This window comes from Phallusia mammillata, chromosome 5 (assembly GCF_965637545.1).
Source record: "Phallusia mammillata chromosome 5, kaPhaMamm4.hap1.1, whole genome shotgun sequence".
NCBI classification, from domain to species: Eukaryota; Metazoa; Chordata; class Ascidiacea; order Phlebobranchia; family Ascidiidae; genus Phallusia; species Phallusia mammillata.
Window position 1 is genome coordinate 12450438 of NC_137256.1, and position 13750 is coordinate 12464187.

Genomic DNA, 13750 nt, shown 5'->3' on the forward strand with positions numbered 1-13750 from the left:
AAATGCATGTATACGCTCAAAACATTTCATGTATTCACAGTGCTATATAGCTTTCGTGCAAAACAAAACAACATATACGTTCAGAACCAACAACAAAATGCCAATTGAAAATGCGTCAAAGATCTGCTTTATGTTTTGCTCCGAACCAAAAACTCTGATGTTACTTATAACTTTCAAACTAAACTTCTGACTTAGTAATTGTTATGATACGCAACAAAATCAGGTGAACTAGGACGTGCGTATGATTGTACCGGATAATAACCGTCCATATCCAATCCGTCGTCGTGGATTGTAAACCTAGGGTCCTGATCTGGTTCATACCCCTGTAGGTATCTGGAAACGAATACGCAGTGTTAAAACCTGGAGAAAGTTGAGTCTGTTGCATTTGTTTTATCATTTCTGCTTACCCTGCTGGTATCATACGGGCTGCAATGTCATTCCTCAATTCTTCAGCATCAATATACTCTTGTTTAAGTCCGCCGTTTTCCATTAAAACGTCCTCGTCAAAATCTGTCAAAACATTAACATAAATTTTATGAACACAATATGGCAGTAAACGCACTGGTTTCAAACATAAACCCTTGTTTACTTGGTTCATAGAGAAGCAAATCATCATCATGCAGGTATGGTGGAAGGTCACCGTACATGTCATCTATGCCCTCATCATGTTGTTGTGTTTCAACCATTTCAATCCACTGTGAGTTATGCCAGCGAAACTTTTCCATCTGAATCCTCTTTGCCCATTCCTCATCATATTCCTACACACAACATAGTCAGATTTGATAGTTAACACACTAATTTCGGACAACTGATACAATACAAACCATTATCATGTCCAAAGTATTGTCACACACTTTACGAATCTCTGTATTTCTGTCATGCATCAGATCAATCAAATATGCAGGAACCTGAAATATAGTTCAATAAGTTGCAGAGTTAAACATTTTTCACATAATTTTTGAACAATACCTGAGTTTTTGAAATGATAACATTTCTGGTCTCCTCATGCCAAATCATTTGATAGAAGACATACGCAATTTGTAGCACCAACTCATCATCTTCTTGTTTTGCTAAAGAAATAAAAATAACTAGAAAGTGGCTTTCTAATATACTTCCATAATATATATTCTATATCATATTTACCAATCTACTATACACACAATTTGATCTACACATATGATTGTTTTTGCAAGCAAAAACGAATGGGTCCCCACACATGTGTTTGTGCGGATTTACGATAAACAAATGTTCCGGTTATGTTTAGATTCCAAGGAAATAGTAACTACTCAAGCAAGCTTGTATAGAAAATGTATAAATCGACTACACCATATCGCATCGTATGTCATAAACCACAAACTCTTTTTTCGCGTCTGGGTGAAAACAAAAAAGGTTGTCCACAATTTCACATTTTCGTTTCTGTCAGTGTAACCACTATCTCCATTGTAAACACAAAAACGAGGCTATCCGCAATGTCACGGTTTCATTTCCGTCGGTGTGTGTTGCATTGTGTTAATGTATGTTACAAGTTGATCACCACAGGATGCGCCTTGCACCGATCCGACATAAAACGCAAAAAGGTTAATACATGGCGGAACAACACAAAAACAATAAAAGTTAAACTATCAAGATCAACACTCAACAGACTGAGTTAAAAAACTGTACTTAACGCGCAAGTATAAACTCATTCTGACCAACGAAAAAGCCTACAATTGTATGCTGTAAGGCAAGCTTGTTTATTACCCGCTGTGCATTGAGCTGTAAATCTCCCCTGGGACCAGAGTAATATAGTGTTAAACTCCATCAGAAGATTTAGTAAACGTTTTAACACATATTTGGGGCTGTAGGCCTACGGATAACCACTTGATAGATTATGCTGATATTTAAAATAACAAACGAGTAACCCAATGTTAAACATTTCAGCACATTAGGGTTTGCAGTATAGAGCACTCTGTCTTGACCAAACCAAAAAATACGTTTTGGGGGCCTGTGGGTGAACTGCTGGGTCATTCGGGATCAAACTTCAGGAGGATCAATTTCAGATTAGTAACTAACATCTGTCCAAATTTACATAAATTTGAAGCACTTTTTCTTGACCAAACGAGCGTTACAAACCAGCGTCAGACATAAAAAAAATACAGACAAAAACAATATGTGTACCCTTCATGGAAGGGGACCCATAAATAGTTATACACCACTTACTAAAAGTTAAATGGATAAATATTAGCAGAAATTTATGGTCACTTGCATTTGACGAATTGGAAGCAGCATATAATATAGTATGGTTATGTGTTTTGTACAAGGTCTTACCATTCAACAAGTCAATTAAGACCTGAATTATTCCAGAATCTGCCAAAACAGCAGCACAATTTCCATCAATAGCAACTGTACCAAGCAGAATTACAGCTTCCAACACCAGGTCATCTTCTGCCTCATCTGCAAATAATTTCAAGGGAAACACAATCATTTAAAAATCCGTAATGTGGTGGCATATATGTTTTACAATAAAAAAAAGAAGTCACTTTAAACTGAAGTTATTTTCCTAAGCAAACTCAAAGAAAGTTAAAAATACAAAAATGGCATTCCACTTGTAAAAAAAATAAACAAATTACAATTTGGTAAAAAAAAATTTAAAAAGCAAACGACAGTTTCTTAATCAATTCTTTTTATCTGATGCACAAACAAGTGATTGTGTTGTCAGTCAAATTAGTTAATTAATCGCTAAAACAATTTGTACCCGGCTTTAAAACCTTCTGAATAAATGGAATTAGTTTGCATTCCTGGAGAATTTGTTCAAAGTCAATGTTGGGTAAATTCATATTAGCTAAGATGCCAACACATTCAATCACAAAATCTTCATTCTTCTCTTTCTTAACAGCATTGGCAAAATTTCCAATAAAATCCTTTGTAACAAAAACCACAACACTTTAATAAAAAAATTAATGTTTATTCTTTAAAACAGATTTTTTTTTACCACAAACATGGATTTTGTGGGTCCCGCATGATCTGACATGTTTCGAAGCATTTTAATAAGAAGTACATCCTTGTACTTGAACGTTCTTTTTACCAAATACTTGAGTGCCATTCTATTTTGTGATTCACAAATCATCTACATGTTTGAAACAAGACATTTTAAGACTGTGCACAGCCTTTTACATACAAATGCAAAATTTTGTAACAAAACTGAAATTGTTTATCGGCACCATCGCCAAAGCATCCCAAGGACTACAAACTACTCAGGTTTGGGCTTATTAAAACCATCTTGCTTTTTGTTGATTGTAGAAGCAAGTTTGTATGCTGCAACATGGTAGAGGCTTTGATGCTTGTCTAGTAACTTTTTAACCCACTGCATTATAATGCTGGTATAGTATTTGGGCAAGGCCAGGGATAGTACTTAAGTTATACAGTACCTGTGTGTTCCTTTTTTTAGTTGCAATATTTATACACAGAGCTGATAAATCAATTCCCACTGATCCTTCAGGTGCTGTAAATACCATTTCCAACAACTGCTCAACAAAAATAAATTCAAGCTGCATTGCTATTGTCTACAATCATTTGTGTTCTCAGCTATAATTAATTTACTTTGCCTACCTTAGGAATGCAATCAGTATATGAAAACATTGAACGAGCTTTGTCATCCAAACTCAATTGGTATAGCAAATTCATTGCAATTGCTTTGTGAGTTTCATTTGGCGTAGCTACATGTACAAAACAAATTTAAACATTTATTCTTGTTCTTAATTTCAAACACATGAATTTACCCAGCATATTTGCAACTCTCGGTAAAAACCCTGCATTCATCATGCTTTGTCTGAGACTTGTATCAAAGGAAAGGTTGAGTAAAAGCAACAGAGTTAATCCCATTAGGTCCTCACTTTCACATGGAACATATGGCACCAATAGCTGAATTATATTCATCTTTGCCTACAATAGTTATGCAGCATAAGGATATGCATATATCACACATATTTTAACTGATTGAAAACTACCATTTCATCCTTGTTTTCCACAAAAATACTGAGTTTTTTCAAAAAGGAAAGTACAAGAATAAGAAGGTCTGTGTTTTTCCTAATTTCCAGTGCCTTGATTAAAATCTTAACAATTCCTCGATTTTTCATTTTTGCCTCAACCTTTGGATCTTCAGCCAGATTTAGCAAAAGATAAAAGGCAACTAAAATGAAAGTGAAAAATAAATCACAATGTGGGCAAATTAGTTTGGTAGCATTTCAGGTTTAGCTTGTAACATTTCTAAGTTAAAAAGTCGAAAATACAAACCTCTTAAAAGTTGGTTTTGTTTCTTCACAAGACCCTGGTACTTTTTTTGTGCTTTCTCAAATTCCTTTTCTGTTTGTTGGTTTGCTTCTTGTTGCAATGCTAACTTTCTTTTTTCAACATCTTCACGCCATGTTTCATGTCTCACCAGCTCATGTTCAGCAATTGTCATTGACAAAGCTCCAATCTAAACATACTAAATACTAAACTCACTCAGTTTGTATGATGCAATGCTGTTTAAACTACAAAGGTGGATTTTGTACAAAGACATTTAAAAAAATACATTAAAATGGGTTTCATGCTTTTTTAAAATAACACAGCCGGGGTGCAAGTGACATGAGTCAATTTTTGTGTTACATAATTCAGTCACCCTTTTCAAATCTCTGAAGTTCATTTACTCACACATTTGTAGTTTTACCAGCAAAATCAATTAATATGTCTGTTTTAGCCTTTCTGCAAGGTATGTTCTAGATTTTGAATCGGCAATGTGCCACATTTAAACAAACATTGGACTTGTTACCCAAATAGATCACAATGACCATAAAATACTGAGAAATGGTTCTGCAACAAAGAAATGGTTTTCATTTGGTCAATTGATGCTAGGCAATGATTGAACACCATTTAGTGTTTTGATGAACAATATTTGAACAAATCGTTTGTTTGTTCACCCTAGTATAATTTATTCACCTATTTTAGTGTGAGTAAAGAACCAAAAAACATACTTGGTCCACCAAACAATTATCTTTTGTAACAACACAAAGCTTCAGTTTTGCATGTTGACCAACTTTGATGTAAAGCTAATGTTCAGCCTTAATCCAAATGTTTTTTGTTTTTTTATATCAATTTTGGAGGAACTGAGGTTTTGTTGACTAACCTTGTAGTGGGCAATAATATGATGAAATTGAGCAAATGATGAGAAACAGAAAAATATGTACATTATATTTGTTGACAACTCCACACTTTTTCTCCAGTCCTCTCTCAGTACTCGAGTTAATGCTCCAAGAACAGTGTCTTAAAACATATCAAATTGTAAGGTTTGTCGTGAAAGTGTAAATATAAACCCTGTTACACCAGGGCTATTAAAAGCATCATACCAGATGATAAATTATCTCAAATATAAAGACATGTTTGGCAGAATCAGCTTACGTTACAAGACAAATGATGAACACATACACAATCCCCAGTATACCATGTCTGAAAGAAGCTTTATACTGCATCAAGCCTATTTTTGAGCATCTCTGTGCAAAATTTAAACCTGTGATAGGATTCAAATTTGTAACAACACCTTGGTTGATGCTGTACCAGCTTGGTATGAATGGCAAAGGTTTGCTGACATGCCTAAGAAAATTTAAATCACAACACAGCCTTGTGTGTATGCTGGACATGCTATTATCTGGTCGGGGTATTTAGGTACTTTTTGTAAGCAACTGTGCCCAAGCTACTGTATTTGGTTTATATAGATTTTTTCTGGGTTTGCTACATGGAAATTCGTAAAAATGACTTGATACTGCCTCTTTCACACCTGACATATTGTAAATTAGCACAAAAACATTTAATGTTGCATGCCTAAATCTCCATCAGGGTACTTACTGTGTTGAATTAATTCTTCGAGGTTGTCTGGATTTCTCGTAAGTTGGAGAAGCAAGGCTGAAGCTTTGATTTTTGATGGAACTTCCTCATACAGTAGTTCAACATATTCATCAATATTGTTAATGCTGGCTAACTCACCATCCAGAATACTCATATCATTCATACAATCAGGTGCTGGATCCAACAGACCACGAAGAGGCTGTTTCTTCTCAAACTTGTCACTTGGTACTAATAAAAAATTAACATGTTCTATATAGCAAATTATTACTTTTGTGCATTATACCTCAGTTGCAAAAGAAGAATTTACAAACAAATTCCACCAAATTTTTAGTGAAAAGAAGTTTTGGCACACAAAACTGGTCCTTATTCAAACTTATTGGAAGAACTTTTTTTGTAAAAAGTTTTCAAGTTTTGCTTACTTTTTGTTACTTCTTTTCGGTTTTGCAGATAGTACAGCAATTGTTCAACTTCCGGCAACTTGGCAGGGTGAATCAGTTTGCATTTTTCAAGAATTTCACGTGCAAGGGCACTGATGTCAGTGGTTGCATTCAGGCTTTTTAGTTGTATTCTATATATACAAAGTAGCTTGTGCAAATTTCTGTCAATTTTTACGGGACTTCTAGCACATTTGTTTACAAAACAGGTAAATAATTTAAATTACAAAAAGAAGGTCACAACTATTCTTTCACTGAGCTTCTTTCTAGCTAAGAAATGTCAATCTCCTTTCATTTTGTCGAAAACTCTCACAAATAACTACACATTTTTTAAATGCTTTTGCTGTGCTAAACTATCTCATGAGCATATTCTAAAGAAAATCATAGCTTACAATACCTGATCTGTGTTTACGTTTTTAAATAAATATCAATTTAAATTATAACAGAAAGAAAAGTCCAACATAAACTATCTTACATTTTCTGCTTTCTTCCCTCTGAAAGAACATTACCTAATCCTAATACATCATCTTCATACTTGTAATCTGTGTAATTATACAAAACAATGATGGCTGTCTCAAAAGGATGAACTTCCAAGTCATAACAACTGTAGGCTCTGCACCTGAACAAAAAAAGACAACATTAACTTACACTTTTTGACATTCTTTTTTCTCCCCTATCATAGGGTTGCCCATCTCCCCCAGAATTGTTGCTTCAACTTCATAATTAACAATTATAGCCTTCTCTGTGGGATGAACATCAATGTTTCCACCTTTTACTTTGCTATGAAAACAATTGATAAAATCATTAGCCATATCATAGAACACCAGGCCTACTGAAGGCATTATACAAAATCAGCCAGTCAACAAGCATTCACCACCAAATGGTAAGGCGTAGGCTAGAAAAATGTAGCCTGCGGTGGGATTTAAACCCATGACAGGAGTCTTTTCAGGACTTGCACTCTGCCAACTGTGCTACACAGGCTCAGTGAAAAACCCGCCGAAAGTTGAATCACAAGCCATATTAGTGATTTCTTACATTCATTTAATACAGGGGCGGGCAACTTCTCCAGTTGGCGGGCCTGATACGGGAAAATGAAGTACTTGGCGGGCCGGATTCCTGAATCGATACATTAATCGCGTATTTATCCAGTGATTTAAAACGGAATTTTGACCACCTAAACCAGGGGTGGGGAACCTTTTTGTCTATAAAGGCTTCCAAACGATTTATCGACACTCGTGTAGGCCGCATAAACTATTTCCCAGGCCAAGGACAGTGATGTTCAAACTTTTTGACTTACAGAATGGTCGTTTTGCTATTCCTCGTAGTTTGTAGGACTTACGGTCCAAGCTAATTAAAATTCCTCACTACATTTTCATCTTCACTACAACATTCAGGATTTATTTAACCTAGAAATTGCAGAACCTGGAGTTTTTGGTAGTCCTATGGAAATCGCTTTATATACCACTATGGGATCATGGGTCTTGTTTGAAAACCGCTGCCCTGGAACTAATCCAAAAATAATTTGCAATAAAGTCAAAAATACGTTTCTGTCTATTTTTTTCTGCGCCTGGTGCAGTCGGTTATATCAACATCTTAAAAATGTATTTTGCCATCGAAGGCCGCACTTAGTGCATTAAAAGGCCGCATGTGGCCTTTAGGCGGCAGGTTCCCCACCCCTGAACTAGGCTATACATGTGGAAACAAAGGAAACCGTTAAAGTAGGACACACACAAGGTTGGTAGTTATGTCGTAACAATGGACGTATGGTGCAATGGTAACAATGGCGGGAATTTTTTTGCTATTGGGGAGCGTTACTGTCCGTTACAACTGTAATTTGACGTAGTAAGCAAGTAATGGGGGAATGCGGCAGACCGTGGCCGCGGGCCACATTATCATGTAAGACCGGAAACTGTCCGCGGGCCGCTCAAAATCCCGTCGCGGGCCGGATCCGGCCCGCGGGCCGTATGTTGCCCACCCCTGATTTAATATGTTTAACAGTTCAAATGTAATAATAACCAAATGTTTTCTTAATTAAACAGATACTCAAATGTTTAAGTTCATAAAGCTAAATTGTTCAATATTATTTCATCAATAATTCGGGTTCTGCAGGATCCCATTGTTACATATAACACCCACAGGACAGGAGTCAAGGGTTCTGCAGTGGTCCCGGTGTTTTTTTTTGAAGTTATAATAAATTTTATACAGTAACACTCTTAAGCATAGTGTGTAAACTTTTCACCCTACTAGGACATCAGATGGTACACATATTATGGCAAATTTAAAGTAAACTATATTATTGGGTGACGGGTGCATAAGTACAAAATAGATGTTTTCAAAAATACTAAAGGGTTTCGTGGCACTAAACACGTTAAAAGCGCTAAAGTACAAATATAATAAATTTTTTGCATGTTTAAAATACATTTCAATTACCGCTTTAAATAGCGTGCATCTTCTGTTTGCATCATCATTTTATCCCGGTAAATCTTTGAACACAACTTCTTTTCTACATACCTTTTAGCAATCAATTTCCAAAACGTTACTCATATAAGCAAGAAGTAATCACTATTGGACTGAATGTAATATGACAACAACAATTCTGAAAGTGAGGCTAAACATTTATCCGCAGCGGTTTGAGATTAATTTATCACAAATTTTAAAAAATGACAAGCATTAACTTGTGTTAAACACTAATGTTTTTAATGTAGTTATTAAAATTAATAAAGGGTAAACATTACTCGCAATCGCCTGTACAATTAGTTAAATTGCAGGTTAAATTCAAAGCAAGTTTACTTTAATGTTACGGATTAATGCAGCTTGCGTGGCTTTTCTTTCAAGCTGTTTGTATTTTTTCGTCAAGTGGTAAAAAAAACATTGTCGAATTCAATGAATTTGCCATTGTAATATTTTTGTGGATATGTTTGATTGATCTTCTTGCTTTAACGGTTAGGTATTATATTATATCATGTTGCTACATAGTTGCGCTAATAGTAATCTGCAACACCTTCTCACTTTTTTGTTGCGTTACTGCACAGTATTGCATTACTACATTTTATAATCAAATAAACTTGTTTTTACTCATTCAATCGCTGCGTGCATATTTGAGAATTATAATTTCGTCTCTTCCCTGTTTTCTTTTGCGCACTCGCTCAAAGGCGCCTACTTTCTTTTATAAAAACAACCGGGAGAAGTATTATTTAATCTAATCCTGTTTTTGTGGCTTGAAAGGGTTTCTCTGTCACATACGATTTACTACAATTTGACTATACATTTGATTGTTTTTAATGTATTGAGTCAGGGCTCTGGACATTAAAAAATGTGCTGGTGAGAGACATTACCTGGTCCCCGTCGGTACACTAGTAAAACCAATAGGGACACTAAAATACAGTTGCTAAGCAAACATGTCGTACTCGGCATTTAGGATAATATTTTACAGCAACATTAGAAAATTGATGCACATCTGCCTAAATAATTTTTAAATTTGATATTTATGACCCCCTGAACGCCTACGAGCCCTGGTAAGACGCACTCTTGTTGGCGCTGTATTGACCTCTTTGTGGCGAAGTTGGTTAGTTTCCTTTTGTAAATTTAAATGACGTCCTCGGCATACTGGTGGGTAGACTATTTAGGTAACTTCCAACCATTAAAATCCTTTCTATTATCGCTTTTATGTCGGGCACAATGCAACGCCAAATTTTTCCCATTTAGTTTGACACGAAACCACAATGCATTTAAAAAGTGTAAGACTTTATTTTGTTTTTAAAACAAGATACTCAAACAGAACGACAACACGTTAACACTCATTCCATAATGATGGCAATCAGTATGAAGGGAAATATTCATCGGTCCATCACATTTGTCTGTAAAGCTAATACACCGGCTACAAATATGTGCACAATAAATGGATCAGTTTACATCACTGAAGCAGTTGATGTTAATTTTACTGGCTTCTGGTATGGTTGCTTCAACGTCCCTCAACTGAAAAATAGCAACGTTATTAGAAATTGGGATGGCTTTAACCAACTATGTTCTTACTGTATGCAGAGATGTCGATTTCATCAGGCAGTTCAGTTACATTGACTTCAAAGCGGTCTTGAACATCGTTTAAAATTTTGGCATCAGTTTCATCAGAAACAAATGTGATTGCCAGACCCTTGGTACCAAATCTTCCTGCACGAGCAACCTAAAAACAATCCATTTTGAACACAACCAAATTGACAATAATATGTGAAATTGGATTATTGGTTGTCAAAGCCTCATATGTTGAAATTGATATCAACACATAAAATCAGAATGTGAACAGCAAAGTTTTAATCATCGGCATACAATAATGTTATAAAAAGCTGCTGATAACATACTCTGTGGAGGTAGGTGTCGGAGTCCTCGGGCATGTCATAGTTGAAAACAATGTTGACTCTTTCAATGTCCATGCCTCTCCCAAATAGGTTGGTTGCCACCAAGATACGGCGTTCAAAATTCTGCATCAAGAATTCTTGTTTTGAACAAGCCTAACTTGCAAAATACTCTATGCTGCTGTGTTTACCTTGAAAAGTTGATATCGGCTGAGGCGTTCCTCTTGGTTCATAGCCCTGTGAATGTCAATGGCTGGAAAGTTTTGTTCTTTCAAGAGCTCAGCCAAAGCCATGCATCTTTGTACAGACTTCACAAAGATGACAACCTTAGAATGAAAGTGAGTTTTAGTAATTGATTAATTTTATGGTTACAAACAGTGTAATGTACCAACCTGGTTGAACTCTAGTGCATCAAGCAAATCAAACAATTTCCTGTTCTTCTCATTATCCTTTAACTTAACATAATGCTGTTGGAGTCCATGTAGAGTGAGCTTTGCTTCATCATCAACATAAACCTCCATCGGCTAGAAAACAAAATCTTAGTTGTTGCTAAAATGTCCCAACACCTTTAAGCCTTATAAACCATGCCAACAAGACCACACAGTCTTAAATGCGGAATATTTAAATCATTATTAACATTTATACATTATTATTCATCTTCACAAAATAATTTATTTTTCTCCGCCATTTTGCAGTTGACTGCTCGAAATTTGTGCATTTCTTCAATGAAATCACACCGTTCTTGTATCCATCGCTCCGAAAATGGTTTTTGTGTGGTATCAGAAAGAAATGATTCCTCCAAAAACTTCAAGTCCACAATTATCCATAGAATTTGGAAGGGTATTGGTGAAGTAAGTTTTGAAGGCGGGGATTAAGTAATGGGGCAATAAAAGCTTTAACTGGGTTTTGTTGGGTGAAAAGGTCAAGAAAAGAAGGTTGTTTTGTTGGAAAGTTGCACTGTTGTCAAGACAGACAACTGTAGAAAAAGCCAGGAACAGAGATTTCACATTTGCATGTAAATTGCCCCCCTGGACAGTCCCAAGTACACCCCCCATGACCAGACCAACCACCACTGCTGGTAGTAGATGAAATGCACAAGCTGAAATGACTGTTGGCAACAACTTGGAACCAAATTGCAGGACTCCATCAAGCCCCAGGAATTTTAATTACATCTTGCATGAACTTCTTGCACACTGGACGTATGTCTTTGCTCAGCGTTGCACTAAACATCATCACTTGCTTCTCATGGGGTGTCAAACGAAAGATGTCTTGCACATCTCTGCGCATATCTAAAAATGTGCAAAAGCTCATAAATTTTATGGCTAGTATACTGATTATATAACACCTTTTATCTATAGCACTGCCATAAAAATGATACAATTTTCAAAAGGAAATGTACGAAAGCCTTGTGGTCGTACAAAGATTAAGCAGTGCACGATGGATAAGGACTCGTTGCTTTTCGAGACAATAAGCACACCATAGACATTGTGACTATTCTCACAGTCCATCATGTGACTCTAGCCTCGATTGTATATATTAAATCTAATTCCAACCCAACAAAATGACCTACCTAGCTGCTCCAACATTTTATCACATTCATCCAAAATAAAGTGCTTGATATTTTTTAGGTTTAGGGAGTTTGATCTGATAAGAGCAAGTAGGCGTCCAGGTGTACCAACAACAATATGAGGGCAATTGCTTTTCAATGTTGCTTGGTCTTTAGTGATTGGAAGACCACCAAAAAACACTGCAACCTGCAATAATATTTTAGCAATTTTAGTAAACATGACAACTACTCAACTTAATATATTCACAACCAACAAACCTTAATAGTGGACATATATTTGGAAAACCTCTCATATTCTTTGCTGATCTGGAAAGCCAGTTCTCGTGTGTGGCACATTACCAAGACCGAAACCTAAAAAAGGAATTTGATGTTAGGGAATTGTTGCAAATCATATTTGTAGTTGTTACAAACCTGACCATCCACAGGTTCCAGTTGCTGTAATGTTGCCAACACAAAAACTGCAGTTTTACCCATTCCAGATTTTGCTTGGCACAGCACATCCATGCCAAGTACAGCTTGTGGAATACACTCATTTTGAACTGTAGAACATAATATTGTGTAAATTTTTCAATTGAGACCTAAACAAACCAACTCAGATAAACACCAACCTTCAGAGGGATGTTCAAAACCACAGTCCACAATGGCACGAAGTAGTTCTGGCTTAAGTAGAAAATCTCTAAAACCAGAACTGTGAATGGACACATATGTTCCCTTCACATCTTTCTTCTGATCTTTTCCTGGAACTAAGTCATTGGTGGTTTCATGTTCATCTTCCTCATAATCTAACAGAATGTCTGCATCAGTCATTGTTGTGTTAGGTTTTAATCTGAAAAACAAGTTTACAGAAGTTAAAAATGAAAATAACTGAGAATACACGTTGAAAAATAGTTAGGTCGTGTGTAAGCGCAATACTGGTCATACTGTTTGTGATAAAATTGAAAGAAATAATTCGTACATACTTTTAAAACTTTTTATAAAATCTACCTTAAATCATGTTGTTTTTTAAAAAAAAAAACGACTTTAAGTTGACGACATCGACAATCAGGGCAAAACCAACCCTTTTTTAAACACAATAAAATCACCTTCTAATTACGCAAGCGTTTACAGGTTAGAACTAAACAAACTTACCACAAACAACAATTAATAGCAATTAAAACAAAGCACCCTACAGCCTAAACAATTGAGCAAACCAACTTACCGTTTCGTAAAGATAAAAATTATGACCACGAGCCCCTGAAAGAATGTAGCGCATTTGCTTTATAGCACGTCAACTGATCATCCGGGTGTGTAGGTCACGTGAATAATTGCGCCACCAGGCAAATCCAGTTGCCGCGTGGTTTAAAACAGCGCGGCAAAGAGAAAAAAGCAAAACCTCTCATTTAATTTGTATCCCTACGTATTTGATTCATATCCACCCAGTAAAAAATGCTAATGAAATTAAAATTGTAAAAGATTATTGCAAACACTTTTATGTGTAAAAAATATCACAGAGCGCGCATGTGACGATGACCCTACCTACAAGCACAAGGCTGTCTGTTAAT

At 35.9% G+C, this 13750-nt stretch overlaps 2 protein-coding genes across 3 annotated transcripts; both read right to left on the reverse strand.

Annotated features, from left to right (window-relative positions):
• Positions 1–11: 11 nt before the first annotated feature.
• Positions 12–8887, reverse strand: LOC145228271 (kinesin-associated protein 3-like). Of its 2 annotated transcripts, XM_080093271.1 has the most exons (18): positions 8724–8887; positions 6942–7073; positions 6279–6427; positions 5860–6087; positions 5144–5280; positions 4273–4456; positions 3987–4168; positions 3759–3921; positions 3589–3695; positions 3408–3503; positions 2972–3106; positions 2735–2900; positions 2308–2433; positions 970–1070; positions 825–908; positions 590–758; positions 408–510; positions 12–333 (listed from the first exon to the last, which is right to left on the reverse strand). In XM_080093271.1, the coding sequence occupies exons 1-18, from the start codon at positions 8759–8761 to the stop codon at positions 192–194; spliced, it is 2442 nt and encodes an 813-aa protein (XP_079949397.1). In that variant the 5' UTR covers positions 8762–8887; the 3' UTR covers positions 12–191. The 2 variants fall into 2 exon arrangements, with proteins under 2 accessions (XP_079949397.1, XP_079949398.1); XM_080093272.1 differs by lacking the exon at positions 2972–3106.
• A 1133-nt stretch (positions 8888–10020) lies between these two features.
• On the reverse strand, positions 10021–13527 carry LOC145229900 (spliceosome RNA helicase DDX39B). Its single transcript, XM_080095243.1, has 11 exons — positions 13408–13527; positions 12818–13035; positions 12621–12748; positions 12468–12560; positions 12213–12396; positions 11813–11931; positions 11035–11166; positions 10834–10968; positions 10649–10768; positions 10326–10473; positions 10021–10268 (listed from the first exon to the last, which is right to left on the reverse strand). Exons 2-11 carry the CDS (start codon positions 13014–13016, stop codon positions 10255–10257), a joined length of 1272 nt encoding a protein of 423 aa, XP_079951369.1. The 5' UTR covers positions 13017–13035; positions 13408–13527; the 3' UTR covers positions 10021–10254.
• Positions 13528–13750: the final 223 nt, after the last annotated feature.